We start from the raw sequence: 25,131 nt of genomic DNA, 5'->3' as shown, positions 1-25,131 counted from the left end.
TATAATTGTTATTATTATTATTATCATCAATAATTTAATCTTGTTTAAATAGTTTTTTATATATATTTATATTTTCATAGTCCTTAATCAAAAGAAATATGCATTAAAATTCTGATTGGTTGTTTGTGCATTCTGCACTTTAAATTGCAATCTAACACGAAACAGTTTTCGTTTCCCCAGGCAATTGATTTCCCTCTTAAACGAGCTGATTTCATTTCTCCCGTGTAACTTTCTCTTTCTTCTCACATAATGAAAGAAATTCAACCTAAATCAATATTTCATATCCATTTATTTATAATGTAAAGTCTTTATTGCATTGGGGTCCTGATCACCTTGTCTGGGTTTACTTTTGGTCGAATGCAAAATCTAGAAAGAACAGTCTAAAAAAAAAAAATCTCCTTTTTTACTTCACAAATGTATTCCGCTGATAATTTAATGCATCCTAAAAATGTTTTGTTTAAATCATAAAATGCCAAACTAAAGCACTTCAACATGCGTTCTCATATTTTTAGACACGAACACAGTTTATTTGATGCTTCAGATCTCATTATACTGTAGAATTTCTCCTATTTTAATGAACAGCAGCAGAAGTCCGTTAAAGAAAAGAGTGTGCTGGCCTGGCGCTGAGACCCCAGTCACCCGGTGCTCTTTTGTTCTCTGTTAGACGGTAACGATGACTGAACGGCGCAGCGGATTGATTTACTCATTGATCGTGTGGAGACTCTTTGTGGCCGCCGCATCCACTCTGGTGCAAAAACAGCAGAAGATGCGCATGTATGTGATGAATCTGAGAGCTCTGATAAAGCCCAAGGGTTCCTCTGGGACGGGTGAGTGGAGGGAGTCGACCACCACCTTAAGAATAGCCCTAATTGGAGGACCTCCGTCTCCACACCTTTTCACGCCGCCTATTCCGTTCTCTCCATCTCTCCCCGACAACAAGGATGCAACTAATAGCCACGCTAATTAAGGGCTGGATGGAAAGTCAGCGGTCACGATGGCGTGCAGGAGGGGAGGGATCAGGCCAGCCGTGGCTTTTGTCCAGTGCCCTTCTCACACGGGCCGTGGAGGTGTGAGCATGTAAGGGCATAAGGGCTGTCGGTTCATGCCGGAAGTGTAGCGGAAGTGAGATATTTTTACAGCTAATCAACACTCTACCGTTCAGCTCTGCATTTTTGATCAACATTCATGTTGCTGAGCTACAGTTGTTGAAAGCCTCAATAGAGAGACTGAATATTAAGGAAAGGTTCCTTCATGATACTGGCAGACTGCTAATGAATGTGTGTCTGAGTAGGCAATTTATAATTGGTATGGACCTGGAATTTTTTTAATATATCTTGTATTTAAAACAATAATAAAAAAATAAATACATTTACATAGATAATGTGAGAAATGTTGAAGGTGTCTGAATACATTTTGGTTTGACTGTGAATATATATATATATATATATATATATATATATATATATATATTTATATTTATATTTATATATATATATATATATATATATATATATATATATATATATATACATACATATAAATATCTATATATTAGACTTGCTGCGATAGACTGTATTGGCGGTGATACTGATGCTAAGCCGCAACACCGGTATGTCACTTGCCCACTGCGGCACTGTCCCATATAAAAATCATTTAGTTCAGTTAGAGAACAGACACTACAATTAAAAACCGAACGCAGCTGCTCAATACAGCGTGCCGAACGACAGTCGCATCATAGATTACATTTCATTCACGCGGAGAGCGAGTCGAGCAGACTGACAAGAAGAGTGGGGTGAGACAGACAAGACGATGTCAGAAGATTTAGTTTCAAAACGAAATGCAAAAGCACGTTTGGCAATATTTCACATTCTGAAAAGCCTGTTGACTTTCGCCGTTTATGATTTTGGAAGTTTTTTTTAAACATTCGTTTCTTATATAATTGGTTCCACAGTGTTTGCTGATTTTCAGTTTTGTATAGGCCTACCTAGGCTATTTAAACTTTGTGTAAGTTATTTGTTATTTTATATTAGGCATAGCCTGTAGAATGGTGAATTTTGATTCATTTTGTTAATAAAAGTTCTATGATTTATATATAGGCTAAGTTGAGTTTGAAGTTGTATTTTGTTGATGCTTGAATTGACGCCGAATTGCCGCTAGTTCAAAGGTGAAAGTAAAATGTGCTTTTACGCAGAGGTGGGTAGTAATGAGTTACATTTACTTCGTTACATTTACTTGAGTACATTTTTTGGGTAACTAATACTTTTAGAGCATATTTAAAAATGGGTACTTTTACTCTTACTCAAGTATATTTTAGAGAAAAAACTGTATTTTTACTTCGTTACTGTGGGCGACTCTCCTCTCGTTACTGTATCTTAATGCAATACAAGTTAAAAATGCTTCAATATATTCCAAACGCGCCGTCTACTTTCTCTGGGCAATGAACGATGCCCATTCGCGAATGATTCATTCTTTTGAGTCGATTCTGTTCAGAGGCTTGATCAAATCAGTTGGCAAACCAGTGAATCGGTTCGCGAATCAGTTTGAATGATTTGTTCAGTTCCCTGCCGCACGCGCTGAGTCTCTGAAGCGGTTCTCTCTCAGAGTTGTATCAGAAAGTTTAAGAACATCGAGAGCGTTGAGCGCAGCGGCGCGCGACCTGTTCCAGGAGGAATGCCTTTGCCTAGACACAATTAATACTGATATTTTCACAATATTTACGCATGCAGAAATATATGCCACATTTGTTTACATTTTGCAGAACAGACGGAAGAAGATCTGTCAATGTGCATTTGTTTCGTTATGTTCAGATGTTCGGTAGCGGTCAAGTGAGGACTTTTCACTCTTCTCCGTGTCAGAGGTTATATACATATAGGCTATAATACATAATTAACATACTTTGAAATATAATTTAATTCAGTGATGCAAATCAGAAATTTCATCAGCTGTTACTCCAGTTTTCGGAGTCATATGATCCTTCAGAAATCATTCTAATATATTGATTTATTACCAGTGTTTGAAACAGTTTTGCTGTTTAATATTTTTTGGAACCTGCAACATTTTCTTCAGGATTCTTTGATGAATAGAAAGTTAAAAAAGAGCAGCATTGATAATAAATTAACCTATTGGAACGATTTCTGAAGGATTATGTGACACTGAAGACTGGCATAAAGGCTGATGAAAATTATGATTTGCATCACTGAAATAATGATATATATATATATATATATATATATATATATATATATATATATATATATATATATATATATATAGATATATATATATATATATATATATAGAGAGAGAGAGATAGTGGTGTGAAAAAGTGTTGGCCCCCTTCCTGATTTTTAATTTTTTTGTATGTTTGTCACACTTTAATGTTTCAGATCATCAAACTAATTTAAATATTAATCAAAGATAACAAGTAAACACAACATGCAGTTTTTAAATGAAGGATTTTTTTTTATGAAGGGAAAACAAAATCCAAACCCTCATGGCCCTGTGTGACTGTTTTTTTATCCAATACTTTTTTACTCTTACTCAAGTAACTATTCAGACTATTACTTTTACTTGAATAAATATTTCTAGAAGTACTTTTACTTTAGTACAGTTTTTGGGTACTCTACCCATCTCTGCTTTTAAGCTGTTTAGAAGTAGGGCTGTGTATTGGCAAGAATCTGGCGATACGATACGCATCACGATACAGGGGTTGCGATACAATATATTTTGATACATTGCGATATTGTAAGCAAGGCGATATATTGGGATATTTCTTATTTTAGAAATAGGATATATATTTTTTTAAGAAAGCTGTCATTAAGAACACACCACCATATGCAAACCTTAGCAAAAAATAAAAAAATAAATAAAAATAGTTTAACCAACACACTGCAGAATACACTGGGATCTGCATTTGCAATAATCAGTCCCTATAACATTCAACATGACTGAACCACTTTTTGTGCAGTACGAGTAAAGGGGGAAATATTCAAGTGCTTGCATGATTCTTTAGTTAAATGTATGTATAAAATGTATTTTATAAAAAGACAAAAATATATATTTATAGACTCTACTTTAAAGCTTCACAGTTTAAGTCTACAATTGTGACATACAATGTCATAAGATTTGATCTGAACAAAAAATCACATCTGCTTAATATCAATGAAAAATAAAGTGCTTGCAGGATTCCTAAAGAAAACAAAACAATTGTAAAACAATCAAATAAATACAGATGTTAAACATTCTCAGAACTTTTTAACTTGGATTTCACAGGTTTTTCAGTTTGTATTTATGTTCCGCGTGGAATCGGCGAGACCGCGGCGCGAGCACCGCCCCAACTGCACAAAACACCCCCGAATTACGAGAGAAAGCAGCAGCTGCACGGCGACTCTACCGCCCGCCACGCCCCGAGCAAAGGCTCTTCAACACGGGACGCGGCAAGTGGCAGAACCGAGGTTGCGCTCGCGCCTTGGTCCCGGGGCGGACATTACCACAAAAGCCCAAATGGTGCCACACTTCAGCTTTGTACATCGTAACGAGAACTGGAACAATTCGGGGGGTGGTGATGGCGCAGTGGATAAGACACATGCCTTTGGTGTGAGAGACCCGGGTTCGAATCCACTGTGAGACACCAATGTGTCCCTGAGCAAGACACTTAACCCCCTAGTTGCTCCAGAGGCGTGCGACCTCTGACATATATAGCAATTGTAAGTCGCTTTGGATAAAAGCGTCAGCTAAATGAATAAATGTAAATTCTTTTATCCTCCATTACTGGCAGCAAACTATATTAACGCTAACATTAGTGGAGTGTCCTGATGCTAGTATTTCCTGTCACTGTTTAAGTTCAGGAAACTGCCATGAATCTTGTATGATTTTTTTTTTTCTTTTAAATATCGATATTCCGTTTTGGAGAATCGATACAGTATCGCCAAACAAAATATTGCGATACTAACGTGCATCAATATTTTCTTACACCCCTATTTAGAAGCGAAGGAAAGTGAGGAAAAGACGGAAAACTCAAACTAACAACAAACAATTTACGACGAATTGCCACTAATTTGAAAGTGAAAGTAAAATGGCCACCCCGTTTTTACAAGCTATTTAAAAGCGAAAGAAAGTGTGAAAAAGAGGGGAACCCCATCCCTTCAACCACACCCAAGTTGATACCGGTACTACCGGTGTTGTTACATGTCGATTAACTGGTGGGGAAATTCCCTCACCGTCACAACTCTAATATATATACACATCTATATACACACACACACACACACACACACACAAACGTTCACAGTCAAACCAAAATTTCAGACACCTTCAACATTTCTCACATTATCACAGTTTATTCGCAATAGTTAAGAAAATGATAATAAAATATGACAAGAACTCATAATGTCATATAACTTTGATAGAAAGGTATGTAATGGATTGCAATCAACTAAAAATTATTCAGACAACTGAATGACAATATTTACGCAACTATCAATACTTTCTTGGGCCACCCTTAGAAATGCTTAATTTTGTTCAGTCTGGTGTAAAAAGGTCACATTAGCAATTAAAGATAAAAAACACTTAAGCAAAACATGGTCAGCTCAATGTGTCTGAATAATATTTGGTCCTAATATTTTAATTATATATTAATAGAAATTTTACTGGTAGTCCACAGTATAAAGAATTTTTGGGTATAACATGTCACAGTATGCTTTATTTTGCTATTCTCACTTACATAAATGAACTATAGGCCCGGTTTCACAGACAGGGTTTAGACTATGTCAGGATTAGGCCATTGTTTAATTAGGACATTCAAGTCATTTTTATAAACGTGCCTTAAAAAAACATTACAGGGGTACATCTAAAGGCAAAACAAAGGCGCTGATATGTTTAAAGATCAGTCAGTGCGGGTTTCTTTCAGTTGAAACAGCTCAGACTTACATTTTAGTCTAGGACTAGGCTTAAGCCTTGTTTGTGAAACCGGGGGATAATGTACTGCACCCACTAAAAAATAAAACATATCTAGTGTCTGAATAAGATTTGGTTTGACTGTGTATAGTGAGAGAGAGGAAGAGAAAGTGTATGTAAGTAAGGCTGAAGAGGAGGGCAGATAGATGGAGCAAGGGCATCATGGGAGTCCCTGGGCGCATGGCCTCATGGTTATAGGTGTCAGTATGAGGGACAGAATAGGAAGGTCCATGTGTGTTTGACCTTTTTGGGATAAAAGGTGTGTTAGGTTAAATAAAACCTACAGCTGCCCAGCTATAACTAGGACGCAATTTATAAAGCCTAAATAAAATGCTTAATGGCCAAATATCATGAAAAACAGCAGTTTTCTGAACACATCTATACATGACACACATATTCAGTATGAACTACACCAGTATCTTTAAGTTCAGGGGTCTCTCTTCCAATCAAAACTGTGCTCATTTAAACATAGATCTTAAAGCTACAGTAATATGAAAAAGCATTAATTTAACATAAGGCCAGATGGAGGATGAAAAATGGTCACGAAACACTAAAATAGCCTTTTATATGCTAGAAAGGTATATGATAAAGTCTTTTTAAATTACAAAGTTATTGATACATCAAAGCCCCATCCTTGTTGCCAGTCAAAAAACTGGTTTTGTGAAACAACCGCGGCCTATTTCAGTTGGAAATGGAGGCAGGCCAGTGAATAGTATGAATCCAGGCCACCTCCTGCGTCTATGGGGGGCTCACCGCTTCCCTGCCTGGGCTTGGCAACACATCACTGCATCGCACAAGCAAGACACACACTACACACGGCCGCTTTAGCCACAGCTGTCAATCAAGCTGCCCCACGTCGGCTCGGACTTACTGGTGTGCAAATGGACGCTTCTTTCAGGAGGCGGACTGTCCGTGAACCCCTTTCCCTGTGTGTGTGTGTGTGAGTGAAAGTGTGTGTGTGTGTGTGTGTGTGTGTGTGAGTGAGTGAGTGAAAGTGTGTGTACATGCTCACCGCTTTCTTCTGAAGTCTCCTGGGTGAGAGGCTTTTAGTGCTGGTGGGAGAACCTGCACAGTACGGGCTTTCCTCCTCTTCAACGTCCTGTCGAGAAGAAAAAAGAGAGGGGGAAACTGAAATGCATAGAACTTTCTTTTTTACTGGGTGAAATTGTCAATGTTTCTCCTTTACATTCTTTAAAAATATTAAGTTCTACAGAAGAATAGTTTTTTATTTGGACTCAAATCATTATATTTTCTTGCCATTGTATAAGATTACGAAAATTTGTGGGCGAAATCCAATCACTTCAATAGGAATTTGCGCTATCGGCGGGTTCGTGTAAAAGTTAAGAAGCTCTCTACGCAGAATTCACTACTGACACAACTGACAATGGGTCTTTTTTGCCTGTGAAATTTCTGTGAAGTTTCCATGACATTTCTCTATGTGACTGGACCTTTCCTCCATTTAAGTACCCTGCCGAGAAACAAAAAAACTAAAACAAAACAAACACACAAACAAACAAAAGAGGGGAAACTCAGAAATCTCAAATAATACTCATGCTAATTTTTATCATGCACAATTCGTCAGTGTGCGTTACTAGAAAAGTAATTTCATTTTGCCATTTATTAAAGGAATATTTCACCCAAAAATTGTGTCATCATTTACTCACCCTCATGTTGTTCCAAACCTGTATAAGTTTCTTTCTTATATTGAACACAAAAGAAGATATTTTGAAGAACCAAACATTTGTTGGTCCCTATTGACTTCCATAGAAGGGAAAGAAATAGTATAGAAGTCAATAGGAACAATCAGCTGATTAGATTTGATTACCAGCATTCTTCAAAATATCTTCTTATATGACAAATTTCAATAGGAATTTGCATAATTTGGTACTTCACATGAGTTAAAAAAGTTCCCTAAGCAGATTTCACTCAGTCGCACAATTTTTCGCTTATGAAATTTCTCTTAAAATGTATCGAGATTTCCCTTATGTGACCGGATCTTTCCTCACTTCAGCATCTTGCTGAGAGTAAAAAAAATGAGAGGGAAACTGAGAAATCACACAAAATACTTAATATTCTTAATATCTACTCATTTTTATTGCGCAATTCATCAGTGTCTTATTCAAAAAGGTTTCCAACATTTTCCAAAATATCTTTTGTTCCACAGAAAAATGTGAATTTTTCATTAATTAAGGTGCGGTAAATTTTGTGACAAAATCTGTGAAATGTTGTGGGCGAAATCCAGTCCAGTGAGAGCGAAGAAGTTCCCTATACAGATTTCATCCGTATTTAATTTAAAGTTAAAAGTGACTTCTCTACAAACGATGTGCTTCACGCATTGATGATAATTGTTTTGCCTGTGAAATTTTGGCAAAATTGCCCTAATGAGACAACACTATTCCTCCTTTAAAGGGGTCATATGACGTTGCTAAAAATAACATTATTTTGTGTATTTGGTGTAATGCAATGTGTTTATGTGGTTTAAAGTTCAAAACACAAATTTTTTTTCCACATACTGTACATTATTGTTACTCCTCTATGCCCCGCCTTTCTGAAACGCGTCGATTTTTACAAGCTCATTGTTCTGAGAAGCGAGGCGTGCTCTGATTGGGCAGATTTTTAAAAAATGACCATGTCTGCATTTGCGATCGGGGAAACGACAAACAACAAGCACTACTCTACACAGCTCAAAACTCATGTTTGAATAGTCAGTAGCAGAAACGTACTTACAGGCTGTGAGTCAGAAGCGCCAGACTGTCCTTGCAAAGTTGGAATTACCCCACTTTATAGAAACAGCCTGTGAGCAAGCCAGCATTGTAGGCTACACTCCTGCCAGGTTCAGGAAATAGTCCTCTGTAAAATGTGCTGCACACACTCGAATATTTGGGTTGAACTGTTCTGGAACAGTGTTTTAAACACAATTTAACCACTTATTTCTAGTTGTGTCCTCTTTTGGAAGCCCAAACAAAGTAGTTTCACTTTCACCACGAAAGGCCAGCGTCTCCACGACACAGCGCTGGCGGCAGCAACAATACTACAGCCAGAATAAAAATCACGCCCTCTTTCTTTTGTATAAATTTTGTTATGAAAATCTCCCCACACTGTGACATAGACACGTGGGGGTGTGTTTGAATGAGCCGTTTTAGGTGGGCGTGGACAAGTCTTAACTTTGATAAAGAAATCTCTTTGGTTTTGAGACTTCTAGTCTTCGCAACTTCAGTGATCTTATCTATGCACAATCAGCTTGTAACACTCCAAAGAGAAAGGAAAACTTGAAATCGCATCATATGACCCCTTTAAGCATCCTACTGAAAAATCACACAATACTTGTACCCAGTTTTATTGTGTGCAATTTGCTATGCTCCAAGCCCATTTGAGCCTTGTACCGCATGATTATTTATACGAACGCAGGCACACCCAATAACACAGACTCATTTGAGTGCTGTCTTGTTCAAATCTGTTTTGGTTTAGCTGAAGCCAAGCAGACAGCAGAAGCGTATCAACTGTGAGAGGTTTCATCTCCTCTGGGCCACCTTTCCGAGCTCTTGGCCTGACAGTTCTCGCCACAATTGCCTTATCAAAGACATCAGTGTTATGGAAACATACATCTCGTTAAATTAGCTTTGAAGAAATCACTCGCTCACTGATGAAATATGCAAAAATTATGAAAGGTGATGCTGGGGAGGGGGGGTTGACATGACAGCCCATCGCCAGAGGCGCACTTGTTAGAAATGTACACTCCTGAACAAAGCGCTAAGCAGGTTTCACAAGCCATTTAAAACCCTGAGCGCGAGCCATGGGTGAAGTCACGTGATCCATCTTAAATAGTGTGTGTGCATGAGCCTGTATGAGTGTGAATGTGAGAGACGGTGAGCTGCCTATCCAGACAGCATTTCTGGGTTTCGTAGATGCTTTCGAACACACACAATGTACGGTTCTGACAGGATGAGAACTCTGAATAACTCACCTTTTGTGTAATCTTGTCCTTCATGTTGCGTATTTTCCGTTTCGCATGATCTTTGGCCTTTCAAAAGAGAGAGAAAAGCTACTCAGTAGCTGAACTATAAAATCTGGGAAAATCAATCCATAACCAACAATGAAATGTTAAAAAAAAAACGAAGAAGTCAATCACATCAAAGGGATCGTTCACTGAAAAATGAAAATTCGGCCATTATTTATTCACCCTCATGTCATTTCAAACCTGCATGACTTTATTTCTTCTGTGAAACATAATATAAGATATTCTGATATATGTGATTTTTTTCCATACAATGAAAGTCAAAGGGCTCCAAGGTTGTTTGGTTCCAACCATTTTTCGAAATATATTCTTTTATGTTGCACATAAGTAGGGAAAACCATTTAATTTTGCCATTTATTAAGGAAAGTTTGTTCACTCGGTGGCCATATTTACAATGCCTCCAGCCAGGTATTTCAGGCATTAGATAGACAAGTCCTATCTAAATAAATAGGAGAATCCAGAATTCTCAAAAACTGCCTGCCAAACTCAATTAAATTACATATTCTATGGGAACCGGAGTTTCTAACAGCCACTGCAGTGATGTGATAACTTTACCAATCAGCGACTGGCTCTTTCATTTAGAAGGCGGGGCATATTCCGCCATACTGCATGTTGCAGTTTCTCCCATTCATAAGTAACAGGAGTGAACTGTCTTTGTATATCTATAGTCTTTGGCTGTGGTCACATTTACCATTGCATGGCAAAATTTAGCAGGCAAAATCCAGTCATTTCAATAATTTGCTAGAGAGCAAAGAAGATCCCTACTCAGATTTTACTTGTGTTCGATTTAGTCATGCAGATTCACCAGGTTGACCCAAAGAAAGCTGCATGGTTTGAAAGTGACTTAACGGTCATTTAATTGATTTTTTCAACAGTTACATTTTGGAACATTTTTGACAGAATTTAGGCAAAATTGTGACTAAATTTCGTTAATGTGACTGCATATTTAGACTTCTACACAATAACTTAATCAGCTTTAATTAATTCAAACCTAATTATCTGTCAAGTTCTTATTAATAGCATTTGCAAGAGTTTGGTGAATCGCTAAATGTAGGCCACTTTCACTTTAAGGAAAAACTATCACATATTCCCAATATTATGTTAATCAAAATTTCAAAATTGACCAAAGACACAAAATTCTAATTGATACAGGGACATGCAAGATATCAGAGTCACATTTCTAGCAACTGGAAAACTAATTAATAAGGGTATAAAAATCAGGTTAATAGAACACACACACAAAAAGATATTTTAAACACAGGATACCAAACAACATTGGAACATGTATATGTTATAATATTAAACAAAATGTACCACAGATGAAAAAGCAATACAGTTTTGAAATGACATGAGGGAGAATAAAGCACCATACTGTTATCCCACTTTTGATTACAGCAAATATATGGAGTTGTTTTTGTTAAATCCAAGGTCAGAACACCCTTTCCACTGTGAACTTACCATCTGAAGGTTTTTCACGACTGGTTTTGCCCTCTGCCGCTATGGAGAAGAGAACAGTTTGCTGAGAATATATGAATTTCCACAGAACGTGCCAGCATTTTCCGTAACATTTTTGCTAAATTCATCTCACATAAAATAAACACACATTTACTGTGACAAATCATTAACGGCTGAATAAACACCTTGTTCCTCAAGTCAAAACATTTGTTTTGCCCCAAAGCAATGAGAAACACCTTTGCCATTAAAACAAACTATTAACCAGGTCTAGTCCCTTTATACGAGTGCGGCACCAGAGAGTGACGCTTTCATTCTTGTTCTTGTCTGATTTCATCTCTCGTTCCTGGGTAACACAGTTTTTTACCAGATGAATGCTGCAGGGCTAACATGCTAAACCTCTGAAATGCGCCGAATGCTGCCGAGTTTACATCTCACAGCCTTGACCGACATGACGGCGCCGTGGCCCTTTCTTATGGATTTGTGTCAGTCAGAGGATGTGAACTTTACACAAAACCTTTTGAAAAAGGCACTCCAGAGAACTAATTCAGCTCCGGCTGACGGATAGAAAGGAGGGAGAGAACGCAAAGAGACAGTCAAAAAGAAAACAGGCGCGAGAGACAGCGCGGAGAGAGGTGAGAGGAAGACAGCAGAGGGAAGGAGAGAAGAAAAGAGGGCTTTTCTTTTGTTCAATCTATCGAGTAATGGCTGTGTTTCCTGCCAGAAGTCTCGTGTCATCTCCGATGACTGGCTGTCACATCATATCAAGCCTGTCTCAACATCTTAACTGTCCCACGCCACAGTTTTCACCATCTTCCCTGGCATCGCATCTCCACTTTCAAGAGATTTGCTCAACTGGATACATTTCATCACCTCATAACCAACAGGAAATAATAACGGCGCTCAGCTGCTTTGGGCTTAATTATTCAGCCAAAATTAACATTAACATTATGAGCAGAAAAACGAATAATTGCCTGCTGCTTACCATCTTGGTGTGAATCCACTGCTGATAAGACCTTGAATTACCTAAAAAAAATTAAATGAAATTAAATTCAAAATAAAATGTTATTCAGAAAAAAATACATGAGATATATTCCAAAGGTTTCTTTTCATCAAAGAAAAATGAACTACTTTGAAATTATTTTTTTATTTTGTTTTGAGCACCAAATCACCATACTAGAATAATTTATGAAGGGTCATATTACAATGAACTGTAAAATGCAGCTTTACAATCACAGGAATAGATTAAAATTAAGTTTTTTTTTTGTTTTTATATATTGCAATAATAATTTCACAACATTACTGTTTTTAATGTACTTTTAATCAAACAAATGCAGGATAAAGAGACAATTGTGCAAAAAATGTTACCAACCCCAAACTTTTGCATAGCAGTGTATGTATATTCAGAAATATATGATTTTCTTTTCTTTTTTTAATTCATAGTGCAACAGATTATAAATAACTTCTAAAAGGAATCTGACAACTTTTAAATAAAATAAAATAAATATATATATGACTTGGTGAAACCGCTAATTTGTTTACGAAAAGAATTGCTTGAATAACTAATTTTAAAATATAATGTGTCTTATTGGAGTTTTTTTTTTTTATTTTAGAGCTTGACAACTGCTCACTTTTGCTTTATTTGTATGGAAAAGAGCAGTTTGGACCTTCTTCAATATTTCTTATTTTCACAGAAGCAAGCAAGCAAATTTCATTTTTGGCTACTTCTATTAAAACTGTACATTGCACAATGCCTAACGTTATTATAGCTACCGTTTCCTGAGAGTAAATTCATACCAAGTGTGTTTTCACTCATTGAAAGATGGAGAGGTGGCACTCACTTCTACAGAAGCGCCCCTCTGTGATCTCCTCTTCATAGACGTCTGTAAATTCCCTTCCTGCGTTTAATTTGGCCAGTCTGCCTTCAATGAACTGCCGACATAAATTAAAGTATCACAGGTTATTAAGGAAGAAGGGGGATGGAGAACAACACCAAAACAATTCCATCTAGACTGCTCCAGACGTGGTCACTGTGTGTAATTTACATCAGGTGATGGATTAACATGGCAGAGGAGAATGTTGTGTGAGCAATGCCTTTTGGGAAGTTTAATTTCCTCTCTTGTCACGTAGACGACATAAAAGGGATCTAATAAATATGCCTATTAAAACTAGGCCTATGACATTTTATTTTCAAAAGTATGAAAAACTTTTTGAAACTACTAATTATAACTAGCATAAAAAAAGGAAACAAAATAATAGATAACCAGATTTTAAATATATTTTCTAAATATATAAATATATATATATATATTTTCTGAACAAAATCTGAATAGTGCATTTAAAAGTAAATAAAAAGGTCACCAAAGGAGTATTGGCTCCCAGGGCAACATAGGTAACTTAATTTAAGGAAGGATGTGGAAACATATTGAATATGTTTGATAAATACATTTTTGTATTTTAAGGATATAAAATAAATTTACAGAATAAATATACAACAGATAAATAATAGATTTATTAAAGATATCAGGATTAACAATAAAACATTATATAAAGATATTAAAGCAAAAAAAGATACAACAGAGCACCTTAATAATTTGAACAATGCAATATGAACAAGAAAATATGGGTTTGTTGTAAACCATCATTTTATATTACCTCTATATGTATTTATTTAGTTTATTTTGGTTCATAAACTCAAAAACAAACTTAAAGGATAAAAGTAATCAAGGAATACATAAAAGGATCTGCAGTTTACCTGTAGTTTAATTTTCCAACATTAATACAGCTACGTGATGTACTATTTTTACGTTATGATTAAATTAAAAATATTGAATTAAATAAAAAATTGATTAAATAATAAATGCATTTGAAAAATTCTTTGTTTTGTTCAACATCTAATAAAATGGACCACACAAATAGCAGCACATACCTGCTTATATCTGTACAAAATGTTTACATGAGAAATACTGTATATAACTTACAGTATTGCATATAAGATATACATTGAAATGCTTATACACTATAATTATAAATGCTTTATAAACATTTTAAAAATCTAAAGAACCTTTTTCGACTATAAAGACCCTTTTCTGCATTTGAAAGGTTCCATGGATGTTCAAGGTTCTTCATAGAACCACTGATGTCAATAAAGAACCTTTATTTTTAAGAGTGTATGCTTCTCTCTCTCTCTTTCTGTCTATCTCTCTCACATCACTAACAAATCGCATGTGCTTCTTGATTTTTGAACCATTTTTGAAAACATTCATTTAATGTAGTAACAGTGGGCCAGAATAGGTCTCAGGTGTCCCAGTAACAGGGTAAGGACATCTCTAGGGGTCAGCACCTTTCATTGGACTCTGCAACAGGGTAGCTTCATTACAGTCTCTTTAATGAGTGATGAGGGTTTAGCCTCAGACACCCTACAGCCCAATTACAGCATTCGATCAGGTCAAATTAATACCTATCCGAAACCTTATCCTTCAGTATCTGGTTACAGACACACCCTTGTCCCATTAATTGGACACTGTTCATACCTATCTGATTGTTTTGGGGAGTTATTGCTGATTGTTTACTAAAACGGTTTATTTTTAATGTTATATTAATGTTAATATATTTAATGTTATATAAAGTTTATGTTCAGGGTAAATGCATTGTAAGTGTATAAAACTATATTAGTGAATGAAGTTATAAGTTCTTTCCACATCTTCCCAGCCAATGTTGGCTTGAAGACATCCATTGAATGTGGCACCATGCGCCAGTGGCGAGCGGTTTTTAACAGGGGATGATATGGCTTTTTAATTGGATTTAGTAGAGTCTGCGTCAAGCACAATGTGATGTTGCACTTTATATTAGGTGGCCTTAACTATATGTACTTAGGCTACATCAACAATTAAATACAAAGTACATATTGTGTTCTTATTGTTTTGCAAAACATTTCTGCTGCTGTTAAGGTGGGATACGGGTAAGGTTAGGGACAGGTTTGGTGTTATGGGTAGGTTAGTGTCACGTAGCCAGACTTTCAGACTGAAGTCTGGGAACTTTGTCCGCTTTGAATGGCTAAGACACGCCCAAGAGGCCATTTGACTGACAGGTAAAGCAACCAATCACGTTTCGTTTTGTGGCGCATCATGTTTCGGGGCATGGAAATGTCGCAACAATAACAGACCGGTGTGTAAAACTCTTGGACATATTTTAAAGATTCAATGCCGCAAAATTTTAATATTTCACATACTTTTGAAAATCCAGAGTTTAGTTGATCCTGATAATCGCTCGTCGTCACAGTTATAAATACGACAGCTTTCTTCTTCGATGAACAATTTGCGGACAGCTTTTCTTGAGCATAAAATCACGCACATGTCCACAAACAAATGAGAATGCGCAACAATTATGATGATTCACAGCCACAGACAGTAGGCCCCAATACTGCTCACTCAAGTTGAATTAATGAATTTGTTCCGACTATTCTTATAATGTTAGCTTTGTTACACCTCAAATGACGGGGGAATTCATAGTAACGCTTCTGCACACAGTTCGCTCTCAAAAAATGGGATCGTGAAACGGCGTCTAGTCAAAGCACCTTTCTTCCACTTCTTGTTTATAATGTGTTATAAAAGCTTTGTGATCTTCACGTTCAATTATGACACTAATAAAAGGCAGCATCGCTAGCTGGGGAAACGTTTCCAAGCAACTAAATTTGCTGAATTCAACTACGCTGCATTGAAAAAAAAACACACAAAAAAACCGCTGCGTCTGAAGGTGTCGAGGGGGTAGTGATGAGAGTCTGAAGGAAGAACCGGTTAACCTGACCCGTGCAGACAGGGAAATGGGGAGATGCCAGAGCGCTGCGAGCTCTCTCTTGTTGGCAGGGTGACCGTGAGTTAGCATCAGGCGCTGGAAGACGTGGAAGGGGGGGCGGGGGGATTAGGAGACAGAAAGCAGGTCGTCGTTGACAGACTTCCCCCGCAATCTCTTGGCAGCCAGCCTTTACTTGTTTCTAGACAGGGCTGGCCTCCAAGCGGATGTGGTTCATGGTCAGAACGGGGCACAGCAGTGCTGGCCTTTTGCAGTACGGCCAAGTTGGAGATAAAGCTCTCCCGGAGCTACTGCACGGGCGGGAGGTGGAGATGTCTTTGAACTGCTGGTCACTATCTGGGTTTTGGAGGGAACGTTAGGCGGATGGTTCATCAAGACGGAGATGTGATTAAATGAGCTCGTTCCGGGTTTAAATTAAGACTTTAGCAGAGGGGGAAGGAAAGAGACTCGATATCATGGCTATAAATAGAGCTGGAGGGAGCGTTGGTTCAAGTGTAAGCAAGATTCCCTAAGAGTTACTGTGCAATATGCTGAAGACGTATTTACATAAAAATCATTAAAAAAAAGCCCAAAACAGGAACACTGCAAAGTAATTTATGGTTGAGGTGGAAAACTGCGTCCACTCATTTCCACTCTACCTGCTTGAAGAGTTGCAGGTTCACGGCCATCTCAAGGAAACTTCTCATGGTGCTGGAGCGGTGCGCCACGAAGCTCTTCTCGCAGAAGGTGATTGGCTCTCCCTGGGGACAAGAAAGCTCGCTTTAATGACTATAGACAGTCCGCTATTGGCTAAAACGGCTGCAAACGGTGTTGCTTCAGCCGAGACTCGCAGACAGATGTTTTGTTTGACTGCGCTCACTTGTTTATCATCATTACCCGTTGCAATCAATTACATCATTTCAATTTCTCCCCGAGTCGCATGAACGGAATATAAAAAAGTAGTTGCCAGGAGAGAACTAAAGCTTGTTGGGAGCCCACACTTCGTCTGTGTGCATCAATGGGAAAAGATTTGAGATCCTGTGGGCTTGCAAATTGACCATTCTTATTGAATTGTCACATTGAATGCAACCATGTAAAAATGGATTTACGAATAATTTTCACAGAACTTCGTTATTGTCGTTTCGGCTAGTGAAAATATTCCTATAACTATTCCTACACAAGTTGTACTGCACTGTCGTACTAAATTGCATGTGACTGTTTACGAAGAATAGTTTTTATAATAATTTTCACCAAAATACGTACAGTTTTTGTTAATCATTCCTATATTAATTGTTGCACTGAACTGAGTGTGACCACTTATTTTCACAATTGTTTGTCTGTTTCTATGTAGATTGTCCGTAAATTCATTGTTACATAAATTGTTGTATTTAAATGTATAATTTAAAATGAATATACTTTATTATTAATAATAAAATGGTTTTACTAACAATTGTATGCTAAATAACATGCTAAATATTCGTAAAACCATTCCTACTTAAATTATCACATTGAATTGAGTGTGATTACATGTAATTTAACAGAACGAACGAGTCTCAATCTTTTTTGTTCAAATTATAAATTTGTGTAATTCACTTTCACAGCAGATGAATGGCGTGGCTTAAAACCTGTCTGATCTACGCATTTGTTACCATCACTTCTGGTGCTTGGGGGTCAATAACAAAAGAGCCCCATGAGGCATTGCACTACAGTGACCTATATAAATCCATGATTGCCGACTCTTGCATGGGAGCCAATTATGATTTCCCTACATTTTTTTCATTTACAGCTCAGTTAGACGTTGGCGTTCTGCTAAGGCGATGATGGGAAAGCATATGGGCTCCATAAAGCAGAGCGGTATTTCACACAGATGATTCATTGCAAATGGAGGAACCTCTTTAGAAATGCAGCACACAGAAGAAAAGCCATCATCGCAGAACATGACAGTAATGCTGGATGTGTAAAATCAAATACCACTATCACATTTCAGATGCATGCAGGAGAAATGATGCATAAATTACTGGGTTTTATGATAAAAGATTGCAACTAATGCAATGTTTTCAGCTAAATAGCACTGCAATGCTATCATTTCAAAGACAGAAGGGTGTTTTTTGGTCTCAGTAATAACAAAGTGAAATATTAATCAAAATAAAGCAGCACAAAGGCTGATTTTCAATTGTTCGACTTCTCAGAATCCTAATGAGCTATAGGGCCGACTGTCAAAAGAGCGCTCCATATTTGAGCTTGTTTTAAAGCAAATGCGAAGCAAATGAAAGTGGCATGACTGAGGGCCAAAAAAAAAAAAAAAAAAAAGTAAAATTCCATGTAGATTTGCAGAAAATGTGCTCAATTGAGGCACCGCTTTGAAGGCTAAGAGTTGTGCAGACTTGACTTCGAGCGTGTTTATTTTTTTCTAGCGGCGAAAAGACAGTTTGTGCACAACCGCAGAAACATCAATAATGTATCTTCGCTCTGTGGGTCTACACAAACCAATTACTCTCTGCCTTGCCAACAAAGATGGCCACATTTGACAAACAGAGAGCGCACCTTGTTTTCCTCAACGCCACTCACCAAACCGGGAGGCACATTTCAAGAGTTTAGAGGGTCTGAGAAGACCACGAAGGGCCTGAGACTTCAAAGAAACTGTCCGGGCTTTTGAACATCTGACATTTCGGCTATGCAGACAGGCCCACCTTTCCCTGCACCTGTTTCTGTGCCTTGAAATACCTTTGACTCAAAACTAAAAACCAGCCACTTCTTTAAGGCTTGTCTGAAATATTCAGCATGAAAAAATAAAAATAAAATAAAAATATAAAAATACTTTTTTTGCACTAAAAAGCCTAACAGGATAGCAATTGTTGCATTATGTATCAAGACTATATATAGTGTTGATAAAGTGAAAATAAAGTGATATTTTGCAAAGAACTTGAAGTGAAGAGCGACAGTCTTACAGGTTTATATCTCAGGGCGTCCCGATAGGAGCCAAACAGCGCAGCCTGAGCATGCAGAAAGGCCCGAGCCACCCCGCTGCCTGTAGCCGTCGACTGCTTTTTCAGCTTACTCTTCAGACTGAAGACCTGAAAGAGAGAGAGTTCAATTAACACCTTTGAAATAGGTGACGGAACAGGCAAACCCATTCAGAGTGTGAAGTGTCACATTTACAGGTCACCCCCACCCTAAAAAAGAGAGAAAGAAATAAAGAAAAGCCTCCTATCTCTCAAGAGCACCTGCTGCTCTGTTAATTGAAGCAATGGTGCCGTGTGCAGGGGTGGGGCCGGAGAGCAAAATGACTTTGCCGGGGAATCATGGGCTCTTGTAACCTTTGCTTTTTTTTGCCATGTACACCGACAAACATATAATTCCACTGTTGATGGAGTACATGGTACATGGTATGCACTCTACCGTTATCTGCCACTCGCTGCTTAGTTCCTTTTATAAGACTTTGGAATTGATGAACATGTTTTTGAATACATTTTTCTCTTATATTTTTGTGGGGCTAAAGAAAAAAGGTGGAAGAACACAGTCTCACTAAAAAAGTAAATAAAATAAAAAATAATAATAAAATAAAATTTTGCAAAGATTGGTTCATTTAGACATATTTCAAATAGAATGACCCAAAGAAAACACCAAGACATTCATAATAAAATTGTCATAATATATTTTTTTAAATAATAATAATAATAATAATAATAAATCAAAATTATTATTTAAAAGTATTATTTAAGTTTTTTTTATGAATTACTTTATTAATTGTTTTATTTAATCTTAAAATCACTTGACATAGACATCAGAACATTTAAAAAATAATACATTTATTAATTCAAGTTAAATCAAAATGACTCTGGGAAAAAACACAGTAAAATGTGTTTAATTTATTTGATGTTTAAAGCACTTGAAATTTTTAGAGTCATTAAAACGTTTTCAGACAATTTTGTAAAAAAAAAAAAAAACAATTAACTACATTTAAAGGAAAATTATGTAAAAATGTATTTCATTTATTTGATATTGAAACCAAAATTGCTGCAAATACGACAGACAGACAGATAGATAAAATAATCAAGGAAAAGCATCTGAATTCCATGTCCCCTTCAGATTTTCCCCATACTCTCAAGCCTTCTGTATCGAATCATCCAAGCCTGTCATGAGACACAGCGGTGCACAAACACATGGGGATGAACCATGAAGCGGTGCTTGATCCAGGGTAATGTAAGGTTAACCAAATTGATTACGTATGCTGGTTCACTCATAACCAGCTGGTTATGGTTCACTCATAACCATCTGCTGGCAATTCATTTGCACGCCTGCAATTCACACCGAGCAGCATGCATATCAATAATCAGTTTAGCTTCCTTCATTAGGGAAGATCAAGTGAGGAGCATAAACGAGAGCGTTTAGGCGATCGGCTGAATACCAAGAGACAGTTCGGTTTAGGAACGCAGAAAAACCACCTGGATGAATCGTCACTGACCCTGTGGAAAATTTTTGCATTGCATTGTAAGAACTGTGGCATTTTTCCATATAGGACGAATTTCATTTTTGTTGTCTTTTGTTCTATTTGTCTCTATTGGGACATGCCTCTTTTTCACAGCGTCCCTGAGCTGATGTGGTGAATACTCAGAAGCATCAAACAGGAAGTTTAGCGGCGCTAAATTAACAAGTGTCATCTCCATATTCACACTGGCTAAGTGCTTTTATGTTTATGTAAAGTTGGCGCCATATTAATATTTCATGTTGATACGTTGTCTTTTTTTCCCCCTCACTTCTCTCGCTCTCCCCAAACAATCCGTTAAACAGTCTTCATTTTTGAAGAATCAAAGAAAGCAAAATGCCACTCACACTCAGGAGAATGCAGCATACCCAGTGGGCAAATAAGAGGAGATAAAACAAAAGGTTGTGCACAAGAACGTCTTCACTATTTCTGTTTTGCATTTAAGATTTCAGTTAATATATTTATACTTCTTTAAAATTATTAATTAATTCATTTGTTTATTTAAATATTTTACAGTGTATTGAAATTGCATTCTTTTTTATTCTCATGTCTTTGTTAAATTTTTTTAATTATTATACAATTAAAAAATAACTTCTGTCATATCCATAAAATAAAAACATTAAAATCTGACTTTATTAATATTAAGATTTTTAGCCAGATTGAAATCGTGTTTAATATGTATTTAAATTACATTAGATTTAAATAAAAATATCTAGAATTTTTTAAATAGTTCTATATCATACATAACATACATGTTCTGTATAACATAAATAAAAATATATGTAGTAATATATCACTTAAACTCTTAAATATTTATACATTAAATATTTTCTAAATTATTTAAAACATATAGAAAGAGAGAGAATATAAAATATTTTATATATACAATGTACATTACTTATAAATAAATATATACATGTACATTGTATTATATGTATACAATGTACATTACTTATAAATAAATATATATATATATATATATATATTTATTTATAAGTAATGTACATTGTCTAAAAAGCTTAAACAAAAAAATTACTTAATTTCTATATCTAAATTTCGTTTTCAAAGTTTAAAACAAAAATCTCTCTCTATATATACACATATACATACATATATATACACATATATATATATATATATATATATATATATATATATATATATATATATATATATACATATATATATATATATATATATATACATATATATACATACACATATATATATATATATATATATATATATATATATATGTATATATATATATATATGTGTGTGTATATATATATATATATATGTATATATATGTATATATATATGTATGTATATATATATATATATATATATATATATATAATTATTTATTTTTTTATACATAAGAAAAACATGGAGAATTTCTTTGTGGATTACTTAAATTTCCTAAAAATCTTAAATCTTAAATTAATAATTTAATTTCTATATCTAAATTACATGTTTTCAGAAAGTTATCATCATAACTCAATTATATAAACATTTAAATATATTCTACAATGTTAAATGCATATTATTCATATAATTAAATACATATACAAACAATTCAAATAAACTTGCAGAATTTCTTACTGAACATTACACTATGATTTGCCCTCGGTCAATATTTGATTCACAAATCAATTCCTGCTGTACAAATTCAAAGACAATGCCGGTGATAAACTTCAATTTAATAATTGGGCGGCACAAGCGTGGCCAATAATTGATCAGTCAGACTAATTAACCACTAGACTTTAAGTAACGTTAATGAGATGTGAGCGGGGGGCATCAGAGGGGAGCTTAGCTCTACAGGTGATAAACCTATTTGGCAGTGACATTTTTTTAGTGTAAAGTCATTCAGTCTATGATCTGATCAAAGGGAGACTCCCCCATTGGGTCCAATTATAACTATGCTATTGTAGGAGGTGGGTAGCGAGGGAGAAGGGGGGGGGGGGGGTGGAGATGAGTTATGTTGAGTTATGATATTCATAATCTATGCAGAGAGGCCTTTCCACTATAGGTCTTCTCCCCATAGCTGTGATCTTTTCAATTTACATCAAGCGAGGATGGCTGAGGATGAAAGTGCAGCCTCCGATTCGCCGAGCCCGTGGAGGGCAAACACAGGGCCTCATTAAACTCTACTGCATGGACTCCCCAACAGGGTTTGAAGTGCGTCAAGTAAAGAGCACGGGGTCAGAGGTGGCCCTGGAAACAGATCTCCATTTAACTCACCAGCTGGAGATGATAATTAGCAGGTGCATCACTGTCTCCTGCTCTAAAGGATGATACCATGGAGATCTGCTCTGCAGTGGGCTTCTATTATACACCCGAGTTTCAACAGAACACCACTTCTGAGACACTCAGTCACTCGCTCGCTCGCACACACACGCCGGCCCTCCTCGAGAGCTGAGCCGTTTGTGGTAAAGGGATTTTAATTCATTGAACTGGACAAGCCGTGGACAGGCACTACACACAGGCATATCCTCACACATATATTTTACACTTCTTCTGCCAGGCTTATTATCCCAGATCTGATGGATTTCACAGCCTGACTATTTAGAATGAATTGTACATATTACAAAAAAAGCTTTTACAAATTTTACAAAGAATTTTTTAATTATTACTTAAAATTGTATGAGGAAAAAAAAAAGAAAAGCACTTAAGAAATGGCGAGTTACAATGATTTAATTACGCAAATAAATCAGCTCACAATATCGTCAGGTTACATTGTGACCCTTTCGGAGTATGGCTGAAAGACTTCTTTTTTTTTTTTTTTTTTTTTAAAGACAGAGGGAAAAATATGTTTTGTTAAGGATTCTGTCCAGGGATGGAAAGCCGTTGGGAGGCAATTAGAGGACTACAAAGAAAAAAGAAATAGATATGAAAATCTTCTGCTTTCTTTTGATGTGCACTAGGCTGAACAGTATATGTACACGCTGAGTGAATTCACATCCTTTAGAAAAACACAAAGACAGTATTTCAACTGTAATGCTTAAGGATCGCTGACAAAACGCAGGTCAGAGTCGTCTTCTTAATATAAAACATATTTAAAATAAATAAAAAAAAACAAAAACTAAAAAAAACTTGTTATAAAATATAACTTTTTTTTCAGACATCATTCAAAAATACTAAAAGATTTCGGACAAAATCCAGGTCAGCGTCTTAATATACAACATAGATTTTAAATAAATAAATAAACAAACAAACAAACTAATGAACGAACGAAGTATAGTAAAATAAAACTTATCAAAAATAAATAAAAATAACAAATAAAAAAACACATTTAAAATAAACTTATAAAATAAAACATCAGACATAAGTTAAAAATGCTAAAAGATTTCTGATAAAATACATGTCAGTATTTTATACTTATAAGTATATATATATATAAATTTTTACATTAATATACAACATATATTTAAAAAAAAAAAATATATAAAATAACTTAATATAAAATACAACTTTTTAAACAAATTAGGAATGTTTTCTGATAAAAATACAGAACGTTGTCTCTTAATAAACAGCTAACATTTAAAATATATATATTATAATATAAAATAACATAAGAAATAACATGACAAACCTAATATAAAATTAACATTTAATCAAAAATAAATTAAATATGATCACAAATATGATGTGACATTTATCAGACAGTTACAAAATAAATAAGAACTGAACTGAAAGCAGCAGTAATACAAATGACAACTCAGTAGTGTTCACTAGTTAGCATTCACAAAGCAAATTACTCCATCAATCACTGCTACTTCATATGCTAACATAAGCATGCTGAACGTGCAAGTTACTCGATTTTGGCATGTGGAAGATATACAGCAAGTCTGCAAAAAATAAAACTATTAAACCCTCCTAAAATGTATTTTTTATTGCTTTTGACTGCATTAAAATGCTAAAAAGTCTGACTGTAAAAAGTACATTTGAATGATTTTTAAAACATCTGCATTTGATTTCAGTCTGACACAGCGCCTTCAGAGTCTAAAGCAAAAAAGTGCCAATCTAGTACAGTTATTGTTCATCAGCAGACCAATAACTGCAGTGCCTTGAGGGCTGGACACTGCATTAGTCCACTCGGGCCGGAAATGAGCCCCACCTGTCCCGCACACTACGGCCCAACAAACCGGTGCTTTAAGAGGCTCCAGAATGGGTTTGATTTGCGACGCCCTGGAAATAGAACGAGCGCTGAAGAACGCAATATTCCCCCTTTCCCCAAACAGTAATTGTTTGGTGTGTCAGCTGATGTAGTGCTTGTTTTTGTTTTCTCTCGAATCCCAATTAAACATCACGCCGGCTGATCTCAGAGGAAGCGCGCGGATATTGCGCTCTCTCTGATTAATTTGTTAACCTTCATTTGGTAGCTTAATATACACGTGGTGGGTGTGCAAACTCAAATTTTCGTTGTTGA

At 35.9% G+C, this 25,131-nt stretch overlaps 1 protein-coding gene across 3 annotated transcripts in view; it reads right to left on the bottom strand.

Annotated features, from left to right (window-relative positions):
• Window positions 1-25,131, bottom strand: part of LOC306867728 (DENN domain-containing protein 1B-like) — a 114,315-nt gene that overhangs the window by 7,921 nt on the left and 81,263 nt on the right. For all 3 annotated transcript variants that reach the window (XM_079413566.1, XM_079413567.1, XM_079413568.1), the window contains 7 exons: window positions 19,162-19,287; window positions 16,873-16,974; window positions 13,264-13,354; window positions 12,408-12,448; window positions 11,429-11,467; window positions 9,920-9,976; window positions 6,968-7,054 (listed from right to left, as the gene is read on the bottom strand). In XM_079413566.1, the coding sequence (XP_079269692.1) occupies window positions 6,968-7,054; window positions 9,920-9,976; window positions 11,429-11,467; window positions 12,408-12,448; window positions 13,264-13,354; window positions 16,873-16,974; window positions 19,162-19,287 (543 nt within the window). The remainder of the gene's footprint in view (window positions 1-6,967; window positions 7,055-9,919; window positions 9,977-11,428; window positions 11,468-12,407; window positions 12,449-13,263; window positions 13,355-16,872; window positions 16,975-19,161; window positions 19,288-25,131) is intronic.

The sequence above is a fragment of the Barbus barbus genome (assembly GCF_936440315.1).
Source record: "Barbus barbus genome assembly, chromosome: 49".
Classification (NCBI taxonomy): Eukaryota; Metazoa; Chordata; class Actinopteri; order Cypriniformes; family Cyprinidae; genus Barbus; species Barbus barbus.
This window is presented reverse-complemented; position numbering and strand designations above follow the sequence as displayed.